The sequence below is a fragment of the Ammodytes marinus genome (genome assembly GCF_949987685.1).
Source record: "Ammodytes marinus genome assembly, chromosome: 15".
NCBI classification, from domain to species: domain Eukaryota; kingdom Metazoa; phylum Chordata; class Actinopteri; order Uranoscopiformes; family Ammodytidae; genus Ammodytes; species Ammodytes marinus.
Window position 1 is genome coordinate 11,862,487 of NC_137219.1, and position 15,326 is coordinate 11,877,812.

A 15,326-nucleotide genomic window follows, 5' to 3' on the forward strand; every position below is an offset into this window, starting at 1 on the left:
CACCTCTGACTTCAACAAGGCATTTTCGTCCACACTACTGCCGCTCACTGGATATTTTTCTTTTTTTCTGACCATTCTCTGTAAACCTAAAGATGGTTGTGTGTGAACATCCTAGTAGATCAGCAGTTTCTGAAATACTCAGACCAGCCTTTCTGGCACACTAAACATTGCCATGTTCAAAGTCACTTTAACCCCCTTTCTTCCCCATTCTGTTGCTCGGTTTTAACTTCAATAAGTTGTCCTGTCCAGGTCTACATGCCTAAATGCATTGAGTTTCTGCCATGTGATTGTTTGATTAGTTATATGTGTTAAGAAGAAATTGAACTGCTGTACCTAATAAAGTGGCCGGTGAGTGTATATTGATAGTAGGAAATATCCTTATTAATACTGTGATTATGATCTTGAGCTTACATCCTTTTTTTTTAAATGATAATATAAAAATCACTTTTGTTTTGCGTTTATTTGAAATCTGAAAATGCCTTTTGTATAACTACTGCACAAGCCCAGAAAAACTATCTTTTTCTCCCTTTTGCCATCAAACGTTAATGGCTTTGAGTATCTGAAACCCCTTTTCCTCACACAGCACTCGGCGCTCCCTCAGTCACAGCACATAGTTCTGAAGTGAAAGAAAAGACGACGTGCTGTTCAGATTCCCATCTCCCTTGAGAGCAAGGACGTGAAAAAAAAACAAGCGGCTTCGAGAGAGAAGGAACAGTTCCTCTGTCCTCTGTTGCTACATGGCTGGAGATTAACAGTCTACAGGAGGAAACAGGATCACGTTTCAGAGCTGGACAATAAAGCGGAGAGGCCAGCCAGGAGGCAGGAAACGGCTGACTCAATGGTTCTCACTGTGTGTGTGTGTGTGTGTGTGTGTGTGTGTGTGTGTGTGTGTGTGTGTGTGTGTGTGTGTATATGATGTGCAAACATGTTAAGAGGACAAGCGAGGACATGCAGCATGTGGCGAGTGTAATACTACGGCTCTATTATATTGACCCAGACACATCACCGTACACACAGTAGTCTGGCCTGTCGCTCGATTGGCCTCACCCTCAGACACTATTGGACACATTAAAGCCCAGCCAGCTGATGCCCTCTGAGGGGCTGCAGTCGATTGCAGTTGCTAAAAGAATAAATCGATGCATGGTCACACATTTGCGCAAACATGTGACGGTATGACCACCGTTTTTCTTCCTTTAGTAGAGATGGAAATGAAGATTCCCTGAAGATTTTGCCCTTTAATGGAATTTCTCCATCTGCTGCTCACACAAACAAAAGCCAAAGGAATTCAGGAGTTGTGTCCAAGTCCTTTGTCTAATTTATTTGATTTCAAGCTAAGTTAATATTTAGTCATATTATGTATGTCTGCGTGTGTGTGTGTGTGTGTGTGTGTGTGTGTGTGTGTGTGTGTGTGTGTGTGTGTGTGTGTGTGTGTGTGTGTGTGTGTGTGTGTGTGCACACGTGTGTGTGTGACTTCATGTACCTTGACAGCAGGCGTGACTCCATCCTCAGTCGTGCTCTGTCCATTCTGTCAAGAAAGCAGATGTGAGAATTAGTCAGAATGTGTGACAGTGAATCTATCACGTGTGTGTGTGTGTGTGTGTGTGTGTGTGTGTGTGTGTGTGTGTGTGTGTGTGTGTGTGTGTGTGTGTGTGTGTGTGTGTGTGTGTGTGTAGAAGGGACACATAGAAAGAAAGGGAGAGTGGAGAATCTTTGCAAGACTGTGTGGGTGGCAACAGTCCATTGTATCTAGCACTTTGCTCCTCGACTGGCAAACCTAATAATCTCAGGCTGACACACCAATGCACATCCTTCAATTCCACCCTCAGTAGCTAAGTCTTGTTAAAAAGGGTAATCATTGTTATTTGTCAAACAAAGGCTTGTGGGAGGGTTTTCTCATACCCAAGATGTTGTTCATGTTCGGCCAGTCTGTTGCAGCAGACAGAGGATATAAAATATTTTGTCAGATACCTGCGGTGACGCAATTTTTTTAGAAAGCAGGGGCCATTAGAACATCAAGTCAAATTACACTCTCTGGTCATTGCCCATGTGGAATCTACAGAGGGCAGACAGGCACAGGCTGACTGAGGGCATTTATACATTCAGAGACGAGTTAACATTTTGGACATTGATTAGGGAGAGGTTTGTTATACACTTTTTCCCTTTTGGACCCCAGACCAGGCCTGAGAGTTTGTTAGTGTGTAAAAGAACAACAACAGTTTTCTAACGAAGATGGAGGTCTAGGAAAGCATCCCAGGATCCATTTCAACCCCATATTAAACAGTGCACACAGTTACTGGTCAGGCGTCTTACATTTCAGTAATTTGATTACTGTATTTCACATATAATCAGACATGCTTTTCAGTTTAAAACTCCACAGTTTACCTCATGGGTCCCAAACATTTGATTTTATATATATATAAAAAATATATATATTTCACTTTCATGGTGTAAAGTATTATAAGTGTTTGAAGTTTGTGGCACAAGTAGTAAAATGATAAATGTACCTTGGTCGTCCTATCGTTCATTCAGATAAAATATGGACTAAAACAACAGCGAAAGGCCAGAATTGGAGCAGCAGAGGTCAAGATATCCGGACTTTAAGTCCCTGGTATGGGTCAATCTCCAAAAGCACAGGATCCTACACTTCCCATAATGCAGCATCATTTGTATGACCCCTGTGACAAGAACATTGACCCGAACATGTACGAATGGACCAGGGTTACACCTCTGAAACATGTGAAAATAAATCTAAGATGATAACAAACTGACCCCTTCCAATAATCAAAGAGACCTTTGTGATTACAGAGTCAAGTATTTTGGCCAACACCGCTCCCCCTTCCTTCTCTTGCTTTGTTTTGCCATTTCAGAGGGGCGACCCCAAGTTTGTTCACATCCTCCATGCCCTCTTCCTCTTCCTTAAGACTGCGCAAAACCAGACAGTCAGTCGACACAAGGACAATCAAACACTAAACAGAAAGGACATGAGAGAACGAGACATTAAATGGATAGGCTGAGTTCAGACAGGAAAAAAAGAGCCTGTGAACAGAGTAAGCACAACACACTTTGATACCTCACAATACTGTACACTATCCTCTGTGGTGAGGATTGGATGTGTTTGCCAACTAGATGTAATTCCTTATTTTCCGCTTCAAGTTCATTCTAGCAATAACCAACAGCCATAAATCAAGATGTGCCCGGGCATTTTTACAGACCAAACGGTTCATCAGGTTGGACTTTAATCATGATCTCAAGGGAGGCAATTTCATTTAACCAAACTGTGCCACTCATAAAAGCTGTACGAGCTGTAACGTGAAGCGACATGGGAGAATTGGAAACAATTAGAGCAGGACAAGTGCAGTTCAAGTCAAGCTCAGACGTATTTCAGGAGGGACAGTTTCAATTAAACCTAGAGGAAGTAAGTGCTTGTTTTTTTTAAACTTAAAAAAAAAATTAAATCTTTCCACTTTACTCCACGTTGTGACTGTCTTTCCTCTCATATTCGCTCAGTGAGATGCAAGTGTGCGGCTGGCATTGTCTGTCCAAGGATGGTGAAGACCAACGGTGGGAATTATACGTGTGTTAGTGCAACTGCCTGAGTGAGTAAGTGTGTGTGTGTGTGTGTGTGTGTGTGTGTGTGTGTGTGACGTGTGTGTGTGGTCAGCAATTCCTTCCTGACGTTGCTGCTCAACACATTTCAACCTCATTAGCTTCGCATGGCTGATCAAGTGGCCCAGTTAATGGAGCTTTCCCTCCCCTGGGCTTCCTCAATGAGAGCACAGGCGCGCACACAAACACACACACACACGCTCAAAGTTGAATACATTAATAAACACACTTGATTTCGATGACATGGTATGGACGTGTGGGAATTACACTGTATAGAAAAAAAGAAATAGAAGAAAGAAATTCACGGGCCACTAGCAGGCTGTAAACAAGATTTAAAGACCAAGCTAATAAAAGGGAACGAGGGCCAGGCAGCAAAACTTTTAATTTCTCACGGGACTCCTATATGATTAGGCAAAGCAAACAATCTCAGGGCGCTGACGCCGTGTGTGTGTTTGAAGGATGAATCTGTGTTTTAACAGCGTGATTAGAGCAGCGCTGCCCTGTAACCAGGCAACCATGCAAAAACAATAACCATTCATTCTTCTGACTTTGTGCCTGTAATCATATCTGACTGCATTTCTTGTAATCTCGCTTTCCAGTATATGAGTATTGACAGTAGTTCACATTACTAATGTCCTCTTCTGGTCAGTCTTTTTTTAGTGTGTGCTGAAAAGGCTTTTCTCTCTATAACATCAGCAACAGTAAAGTAAAGAGAGAATGAATAGGTTTTAGCATGACCAAATGTGCACCTCTGCTGCACAAAGGTAAGACATTGGCTGGGCAACATACCGTCTTGGTTTAACCGAAAGATTAACTTTTGCCTCTTACAGTTCAAAAGGACTCGATGCTTTCTCATGTCACTTATCAAGCAAAGTGTTGTGTTATCACATGCCCAACCAGCCTTTCTCCACTCAGGTGTTGGCAAGGTCACACCCAGATTATCTGGAGCTGAACACACACACACACACACACACACTACACACTACACACTACACACGCAGAACTTGAGCTTGCACAAAATCACGTATGTACTCGAGCGCACATTGCCGACCACGCCTGGCTAGCAAACACAGCACATTCCGTCTATTAACCCTACATTCTCCTGAACACCTAGCTTTAAAGAGTCTTCTTTTTTTGTTCTCCCCACTATCAAGGTTTGTACAATCCTGCTCTTTAATCAAATTGAATTTTAAGTCTTGGCTTGTGCACACCTCTAGTACTGCCATCTCAATACACTTTACTTTTCAGTTTGCTCTGCCTGTCTTTTCAAAAGCACTTCATTCTTATTTTCAAATATGAAGTGGGTATAAAAAAAAAAGTAATGTAAGTGAGTGACAATGGATTAAATGACTTAAGGTGCACTATGCAGTTTATTGGGAGGAGGATTAGTTATTTGCATCTACAATTAATTAATTATATCATCATATATCTAATTTTAAGGCACCTGGAACCATTCGTAAGACTAGAATATGTTTTTTTAAGCAAAACTATGGGCCCTCTTGCTGTAAAAACAACAACAGTGAAACAGTAACTTTTAAGGTAGCTTTCTGACTTCAATCAAGTGCTCCAGGGATCCAATTTTCCAGTTTGTTTATTCAGTTATGAGAATATACCTTGAAAAATGTTCAATTCTCTGACACACCCAAAGTTACATAGTTAACCTTTAAAGCTCCTACCAGCGAAATGGAAATACAACGTTATCCAGAGCGGGGACAACATTTTCAAAACTGAATTCAGAAAAAAATCTTGTAACTCTGGCCGATGCATTTAAGGCTGAGTGCAGTAAACTGAGAGGCAATTTTCAATGAAACAAGTGACAGGTGGCCACCAAACAAACCATTCAGAACAAAGCTAGCCCCACATAGGTAGGAGCAAGACAACTAAAAAACTGCTAAAACTGACAGAAGCAGATCTTTCAAAGGCAGCTTCTTCGCTTACTTAGTGACAGCAGTGGCCAATTTAGGTGATAGTGACTCAACTGTGACTGGGCGGGGATGATTTGTTAAAGTGTCTTTATCAGGGAAATGACTCACGGAGGGAAAGTTAATAATATCACAGACATGGTGAGGTGATGAATAAAAAGAGATCACTCAAAACATAATGCATTTTCAATTAGCTCCCTTTTGCACATTTTCTTTTCTTGCTCGCTCGCTCACTCTGCCAAAAAAGGCTGTTGATCTTGACTTTTTACCATTCACTACACCTTCTCTGCATCCAAAACAAGCTGGCATATGATATTACAGTCCATCCCTCTTCTGTAAGGATAACAATGGTGTCTTTTAATCATTTTACAGAATCAGCCAAAACGTGTGTATCCCTCTGTTTCCTATTTCTCTCCGTCTGTCCACATGCATAGACATACTCCCAACACTGTATCCACCAACATGTTCACTGGCATGGACCCCAGACTCACTCACTCACTCACTCACTCACTCACTCACTCACTCACTCATTCACTCATTCACTCTCAGCCCTGAGGCGTCTCTCTTTCTCTCTCTCTGCCATCAGACCCCAACGTGTGCAGTTGGCTGGTAAGTTGGTGACAGAGATAAATGGCACACACCCCACCGTGACTGACAAGTGTGACTGGTGTGGTCAAATTAATTACAGATACTGGATTTCGGCCTTCTTTGGAACATAAATAATAGTCCCACCCTTACAATGCCTGGGCCGGCATGCACACGGTTCACACACACCCACACACACACTGTCTGCATGCATGCTGTATTTTTAGCAGTCGTCACATGAATTAGGTTATCTAAAAAGTGACCATTACACATCCCAAAATGCAGGGTGTTTCAAACTTAGCGCTCTTCGCAGGCTGCACCACTATCTATTTAGCTGTGAGCTGCTACTCAACCAACTCATATGCTGCACAAAACTGAAAAACAAAGGAAAAACTAAATCACGATGGCACAGTTTTAACCCAAAGAGCTACTCCTCTTATCTGCAGTTTTTTTTCCATTCATCATGAGCTAATGCCACTATTGATGACACTCACCTACTACTCTACAAATTAGCTGTAACAACTGGATCCGCAGAATCAATAATGTCTGCCTCCTTAATATAGTGGTGGTAATACTCTTCGGGTTAATTACGCAGCTTACTGAGTCAAGTTAATGAGTATTTCATGAAATCAGACCTCGACTTTTAATGAGCAGCGGATTCAGGATCTGAGAATAAACGCCAATATATTTTCTTTCTTTTTTTTTGTCTTGCAAATTACTTCCTCAGCATCTTTCCCCATCGGTCTCTCCCATCACATCAGAGGGGTTAGTATCTAGGCCGAGGAGAGACAGGAAAAAGGAGACTCATAATAATCTGATAATCTCATGTGAAGACGATTACGGAGGCTGGAATATTGTGCACACGCGAGCGGTTCATCTGTGTGTGAGATAGAATCAGACGCACACAGGTGAATCACACAGGTTCCCTCCCCCCTGCTTAATGTAATGCAAAAGAGGCAATCATTGTTACAGCTGGACTAATATGGCACATAAACAGAAATTGGATGGCCGCATATTCACTAAGCAACCAGTCTGCTGGAGAGGCAAATGAAGAGTTCATGAATATAGTGATGCTGCATCAGAATAGAAGGGGTCTGCTTAGGACATGTCTCTCTCTTTTACATTAGAATTCTACAAATTGGGATTATTATGAGAATATTCCACAATTAAAAATCTTAACCAGGGAGTCAGTGTTCAGCAATAGTGTCCTATTCATGCTAACCATGTTTTGAATGGCTCTGAGAAGACAGGTTTGTTTAGGTAAAACTCACACACACTGGTGAAGCATGGGGGATGGTGGAACAAGTTCAAGTGTAACTGTAAATATGTTAAAAGATAGGCCTGTATAGCATATATGTTGTCAGTTTACTTGATCACATTAGCCAAGAAGAATGTATTCTAATTTAACTTTTTCTATGTGAAAAGACTTCACTCAGAGTGAAAAAAAGCATAAGAGGTGAGAGCAGTGACATACTGTGATGATGAGCTTGTACATTTTGCTTTAAATCACAGACTATACTCTCCTCTCTGGTTCTGAGCTTTTAGAAAAATGATTTGCCCCAAAGTGAACTATCACTAACTTGAGCTCCAAAAGCTACTATTTGGAGTCAATTGAAACTCTCAAATTAGGCTAAATGAACAGGTGATAATGACAACTCTGGCCCATTGGTTCAGACAGCCCATAACAGTCTGTAATATGCTCCCTCGCATGATTGTTTTGATGCAAAAAAAAGAGTCAATAAGTAAAGAATAGGCTATAAGTGGCAAACTGACATCTCTAAATAAATGGACACTACTGTACATGACCACTTTAAAACCTGGGCCATACATTATGACTTATCCACGAAGTATATCCAGCTGTGTGCATAATTAAAAACCAACCCAATGGAGTGAGTACTCAATTATTCTGTTGTGGTAAGTTTCTTGACTTGTTCTACTAAGTGGCGACAACTGAACACCTTCGATTGAGGACTGATGATGCATTTAGAGAAAACGCACACCTTTGTTCGCCATTTTAATTTGACCTGAACGGAATCGAACTGACTCAAAAAAACAAACACACATTTCACCTAATTACCTCCGATTCGAGCTGCACTAGTTCCATCGTGGGCCATGGCTCCGAGATCTGTGCGAGAGGCATTTTCGCAGGATTTGCAGTTTCCCCTTCGGCTGCTCAAATGTTGCTCTTCCTCCAGATTTTTTGTGTCGGCGGCGTCGCTCCTGTCAAGTTCACGGCTCGCCCAGAAGCTCCTCGGTCACTCACTCGGATCCAAAGTCCCAGGTAGAGTATGCTATAGCCTGGATTTATTGGCACTTTACTCTCGACTTCTCAGACAAGAGGACGCGCATGCGAGACACTGATGCAAGCTCCACCAATAGCTTTACAAACAATTGTAATCCCTTGATTCGACTTCGGCGTCAGGTTGCACGCTAAGTGTTTGTTTGTTTTAAAGTGACAATCCAGCTGAGAACAGCATAAACACCAAAACAAACCCTCTTGTCTTGCCAGGGAAGGCGCGTTTACTGCTCAGGATTTGGATTGGACAAGCGAGAGAGGAGAGGAGAAGCGGTGCCCAACAGCGTGACCCAAGTTCCTTTTAATAATAGGCTATGGGACTCTGCAGGAGTCTAATGCCACCTGAAGGATTAAGCCACAGTGCGTGTTTGTCTTTTGCAGTCGACGCCGTGGGTAGCCTATCGTCTCTCTCCCCGTAGCGCAGTGATTTGTCCCGGGCAGAAAGGGAAGCCTTCGCTCCGTCCGCCTGGTTCCCAGCAGTGTGTGATGCGCGCAGAGACTTCAGTGTGGCTCCGTAGTACGAGCAGGGGGCAGCAGCGCGTGCTGTTATTGGCTGACTTCTCCGGCAACGGGTTTTGTCCAGCCCCCTTTCTCTACTTGTTCCGCCCAGGTCCGATCGCGCCATCATCTGGCGAAGAGGTGAACTGCAAATACGTCATTCAAAACTGGGGAGCCCGCAATTCATGAACGGCCGAGTCTTCCTTTGAAGCCCGTGGTATATAGCCTGCAGCAGGTGCACCAGAGGAGCATGGGTCCTCTGCCTTCAAAGAGAACTCCTCTAAATCAATTAGTGAGGAAGGAAGGGCGCTGGAGAAATGTGTGGTTGGCAATGTAAACATAGGCTGATCATAAAAGGTGGATTTGCATGGCAGTACAAAAAGTGGCACTGCTTTTCCCAAACTACACTATGTTTTAATGTCACTAAAACACATTCAGTGCGCATAGCTTTTGAACCCAAATCCCCACTTCCTTTGGGTTCCTAAAACAGCACACATTGTTGCAAAGATGACATAACACAGGTTACACAATGTATACAATGTAAAGAATAGAAAGAACAAGAATATGGCTCGTGACCGGCTCCGTTTGATTCTGCTCCTATAATTACACTGATGCAGGCAGCCCCCCTTTTTTCATTGACAACAACGGCTCTCGTAATGGCCTTTGTAATTTACAGTGATATAACACACACCCATCAACACACTTGTATCATGCTTCATTCACTGCCAGTGCTGAGTGGATTTTGCTCTTGGACAGCTTTGGTTACTATTGGCAACTGGAGCGCATCAAAACCCCCCTCTACGTGCTCAGATCAGACACATTTCTGATTCAAATTAAGATGTACAAGACAATGGTGTTTTCACAGGAACAAAAAAGGAAAATAAAAATTAATTAAGAAGCCAATGATGTGGTGCCCATAGTATTTTGATGAATGCTTTGTTCAACTGTTGCACATAATGCTGCTGCTGCTGCATATACAAAGCCTCTTTACCATGCCAGCCTGCATGAGCCATGTCTGGGCTATGTGACAGTTTAAACACACACATCTGAGCTGCAGAAAGGAACATATCCTGCTTTTGGACTTTGTATCCAAGCTGTAATCTTGCAACACCTTGTCTGTTCCCTGTTGCAAAACTGTCTCATTCACTCATTACCTACATTCAACTATTACCTACATTCAACTCTCCATAAAGCAACCTACATAATCTTTCCTGAGTATTTCATGTGCATATGACATGTTCACAGGATCGGATCAGTCTGACTCTGAATTGATTCCACTTGTGCATTTGGACACAACAGATGCATAATAAACACCTGTTTGTTGGCACCTTCCCCTCCATATTTTCCACACCACAGGGAATGGGAGACAGAAGACAATGGAGAGAGCTTAAGGTTGACGTTGAGTTAATTTATTTTATGACAAATCCAAAGTACCAAACGGGTGGTCAGGAAGGTGGGAGTACAACACTCACTGCAGGGGGGAAGGGTTATCCATCCATCACACTCGCACTGTATACGCGCTATTAAAAGTCCATGCCACCCCAGAGCTCACATTAACACGCTGATATTTGTCTTGATGATGAATAAGCATGCTGCACCTCATCCTGCTATACTTGTGTATTTAGTTCAGACCATTTATTGTTTTTTTTCTTCCTCTTCTCTTCATCTATCATCCTTTCTCATCCTCTTCCTCCCTCTCATTCCCCCCCCCCCTGCCCGCCCCCGGTCCATTGTCTGTGGGACAATTTCCACTTTTTTACAGCACCTCCCTTATGATGGGACCAATTCCAGACATTTCGGCTTGACCCGGTTATTTAAAGTGGAGGTCGTAATGACGACAATTTGTAGCAACGAATACAGCAAAACGTTCCATAGTTCAAGGTCAAGGTCAAGGTTCAACTTTATTGTCCCTGTGGGGAAATTCGTCTTGGGCACAGTGCATCATTGCATTTTAAAGGTTGAAAAGTCATGTCGAGAGGCTTGGAAATGGCTGGGGGGAAGAAAGCTATTTGTTTAGCAGTATTGATTTCCAATGATTTATAATAACCTAGTAGGAATGGGGTCACTTACAAGGAAAACAAGAAGGAAACAGCTTATTGGAGAAACAGACAACCCATCAACATGTACACTGATGTTGATTGACAGTTTGATGTTGTCGCTGTTAGCTGTGAACTACATTTGCTATTCTGACTGCGGGGATCTCTTCTGCTATTCATGATGCTCCAGTGACATCACAGGTGACAGCGATGACTCAGAGGTGTCCCCACCCCACCCCCCCTGTCCACCGACTCTAGGGATGCCTTATACCTCTCCTCCAGCTAGGCAAGGAGCATCATGGGAAATGTGACTCATTCCAGCTATCCGTGCATGTTGCAATGGAGCGAGAATCCCCCCTGACTTGTTGGTGTGTTGATGCAGGAGTGAAGTGTGTGTGTGTGTGTGTGTGTGTTTGTGTGTGTGTGTGTGTGTGTGTGTGTGTGTGTGTGTGTGTGTGTGTGTGTGTGTGTGTGAGTGAGTGAAGGGGACAGTCATGCAGAGACCTTAGGCTGATTTGGTCCCCCCAAAAAAAGGACAGATTGCAAATTAGATTGATAGCTGAAGCAAAGATGTCGTGTGGTTGTATAACCTTGTTTTCAGTTTGAGTTGAAGCCCCAGAAGTGGAGGAGAGGGGAGAGCGAACAATTAATCACATCCAATATGTGGTTCCCTCCCCTCCGAACACACACACACAGTCGTAAACAGGGGGTATTAAGATGCAAAAACATGCACACTCCAAAGCCAAGTGGCAGCCAGTTCTGAAAAAGGACCTCAAAATGTTTTTGTTAATTTATTACTGCTGCTTTTCTCTGATTGCGCTTTTTCTATTATTTCTCGTGTTTTTTCTACATTTAGCCTATTTCATTTTTTTTAACACATTTACTTCTGTTTTATTCCATTTACACTTGCTCTCTCCACATTTCTTTTACTGTATTTCTGCTTCTAATTTTGTAACATATATGGTTCTGCTGTTCAAATGTGACATATAGTAGCCTACTGTATATAATAATTTTAATACAAAATTGGTCCATTGAATTTACATAAAATGCCCACTCCATGAATATCTAACAGGAGAGAACCTTTATTATAATGCCTCTTCGGTGCACGCACAAAATGTTAAGATGTACCAGGAGGTAACACGTTATATGATAATCATTCTGTTTTACTTCCCCTTCGCCGCCCACCATTATACCGACGAGTAAACCTGGATTGCATCTACATCAGATTAAAGTAGATTTAATGAGTCAAGCAAAACGTTTAGTTAATCCAAGGGATTACTTTATTGATGCAACAGAGCCTCTAGGAATCCACTCCACTTAAAGACAAAAGCATTCCAGCATTATTCTCCGCTGTGAAGATACATATAGCCCGAAAAAGACTAATGGACATGGCGTTTTCACTTATACATTTATACAATACATTTCATATTTGCACACTTCAATACTTAATGTCGTACAGTGGTTGTGTCAAGTTTCCACAAGAGTACATGCGTAACTTTGATACTGAATCCTGCTTATAGCTGAGCTCAATAAGCACATGTCTTCAGTGCAAGGATCAGGGCTGCAGCATAGAACAAATTAATTAACTGCTCAACAGTGGAGCAAGGGTAATTATCCAATCTATTCTGACAGGCTACGGCAAGAGAAGATGGCAGCATTGTAATTGCTCTGTGCCATATAGAGATGATGAACAAATAGTGCTTTTTTTGTTTTTGATGTCAGTTTGTCACTGTGATTGCTGACAGTGACAGTGTGTTTTCACATGGACTGTGAGGGGAATGTTGATTAGTTAAAGAAAGAAGGGACAGAGGCTATTGCTCTATATTGGTTTTTGAAGTAAAATCTTGTTCCTTTTTGTTGCTTTTCTTATGTTTTGCAGTAATGCATAACAGGGCCCCGCTTGCTCCACAATCTTTCAACTGTAGTAAAGAGTGCACTGTCAAGCCAGCATGCCGAGGCTTGTATTTGTATCTCTGGTATTTTGGGGCTGGGCAGAAAGGCAGGCTAAGCTGAGGACAAGGTCTCTATAGGAAACCGCCTCTGAGACCAAGTTCAATACAAACAAAGCTCCAGCAACACATCGATGTGTGTCAGTGGGTTTTTCTGAGAGATGGATCAATTGTAATGTTGTAAAGTATATTGGCATATTCAGAGTCAATAAGTACATGAGCAAGCTGTGTTTTACCTTTTGTGTTGTTATTGCTAAAGCTGAAAAACAAAACAAAAAAGAGCAGCATGAACAGGACTGCAGTATACTACTAGACTAGAGCACAAAGTAGCGACTCCGGGGGATGGAGGCTTTACTAAGCAAGAATGAGCAAGAATTGTGCAATCCATTGGTTTTTCCATTATGGCAGATCTGGCTTGATTTTTCAGATGAGAGGACTGAAGTCTTATTGCATTCAAGCTCAGTGGTTTTACTCTCACTTGGAGAACATCTTGACTCAATAGATAATTAATAGTAAAATAGAATTCACATTGACCAAAGCCCCTTTTTTCCATTATTCCAATCTGATTGCTTCACACCAGAGAGCTTCCTGTTTCATTGTTCCTTTTACTTTGAGAGACACTCCATGACTGTATTGACAACATTTTCTATGGCAACCGATGTAGATTTTAAACAATTAGCAAAATAGGAAGCTGTACAACATGGACCAATTTTCTATGATAACAAATGAATGAACTAGATGTTTGTATGCAGCCTTACAGAGTGACATACTAAATATTTGAAAATATTGACACAAAGCATATGCTTGGGGACACCATGCCATTTTGTTGGTTGACATATAAACCTGACTTTTCCACCCTGCCTCTGTCACTTTCTCTTGGTTCAAAGGATAACAGCAGGGGGTGCCAGATATCAGAGGGCAGCCCTTTCATGACGGTAGCCTTTCCACAAAGCGTTGCCCTTTTCGTCTGGGTAAACATTCAAATGTGTAGATTGGTTCGGAACGGTCACTCTGACAAAGATTTCCTAGTGCCGTTCACAGCTCAGACTCCACCATTGTTTTGTAAACTCCCTCAAGGCGCTGTAGACTTCATGTCCTTACAATGAATGAAGGCATACACCACATCAAAGGATACTGAAAAGTAGCATTTGGAGCAATAACACAGATTAGTTGGACATTGTGGTTATATGACTTATAATCTCCTTGAAGAATTGGCAGAATTTATGGAGGTAGCCTAATTATTGAACACAAAAGGGAACTTTGAACTCCAAAGCCAGTGATTGCTTGGCTGATTCCGCATATGCTTGTGAAGAGAATAACATAACAAGGAGTTCAGAAGTGCTTCCTCAAGAGACCATTCATACACCTGTACTTATCACAAAACATAACATATACATTCATAGCATTCCCTGTGTTCAACAACAGTATAACTGTGTCTGTGTGTTATGGATGCATTATTCATGAATAAACATGCTCATGAAGAAGAAGGCTCCTGGTATGATTACTGATAATGTGAAGAATAATTCAGTGAGCAGAAGTGCCCTTTAAAAACATAGGGGCATTAAATTGTTGAAATATTGATTAAGCTGAGGCAGCAGCTTTTTTATTTTTTATATTCTAAGCTCAGATGTCAACATTCAACGTTCAAAGGCTAAAAAAAATAGGAAACATTTCCGGGAAATTCCTCAGAGGGCAGTCTGTATAGCCAGCAGTGTGAATCTGGGAAAGAGGATTAAGCTGCTTGCGTGTGCAGGGGAAAACAAGTTATTTATCCCTTTTAAGTCTTGTGACACTTCAAGAACACTGAAAAGTAGCAAATGTGTGCATGTGTGTGTGTGGTAGAACATTTTTGTGTTTCAAAAAGCTGAGTATATTTTATTTCCTATAAATATATAAGAGTTGCACGACACTTTAACCCAAAGCAACGTCAACACACGCTTTTTAGGGACCCCAGGAAGAATAGTTGTCACAATGGTGACAACTAATGGGGATCCAACAAACAATAAACAAACAATAAACAATAAACACACAAGAAGAATGGCCACAGGGTTAAGCAGGATCCAAAGTGTAGCCACATAATTAAACTGGATTACCTAACAGTTCACAGCCAGGTGTTGCTGTTATTGTGTCCACCCCTTGCCTGCACATGATGATGATGTGGAATGGTTACCCATGGGCCCCGCGCCTTTTTCTCATGCGGATGACGTTATTGCGCATGAGGGTAAAAGTATGAGGGAAGTTATGAAGCATTAAAGACGCAGTACCTTTTTCTTCTATCTTTTTTTTAACGCGTTCACACTTTTATCCCTTCAGGTAAGTGTGTGTAGGCCTATATGTGTTTGTGGGGTGGGATAGGAGGAGGGAGGGGTCTTTGCTTCTTGTCATTCCTGACAGTAGCGCACTATTGGCTGACAGCAGGGGGACACACTCTTAC

The 15,326-nt window shown here is 42.0% G+C and overlaps 1 protein-coding gene across 2 annotated transcripts in view; it reads right to left on the bottom strand.

Annotated features, from left to right (window-relative positions):
* rps6ka1 (ribosomal protein S6 kinase a, polypeptide 1) overlaps positions 1-15,326 on the bottom strand; it is a gene marked incomplete at its 5' end in the record, with an annotated part of 51,386 nt that overhangs the window by 35,910 nt on the left and 150 nt on the right. Inside the window, 2 exons of one of the 2 annotated variants that reach the window (XM_080043051.1) lie at positions 1,481-1,525; positions 8,191-8,887. In XM_080043051.1, the coding sequence (XP_079899177.1) occupies positions 1,481-1,525; positions 8,191-8,253 (108 nt within the window). Of the gene's footprint in view, positions 1-1,480; positions 1,526-8,190; positions 8,888-15,326 lie in introns of those variants that run through there. The other variant, XM_080043052.1, reaches the window with a different exon arrangement.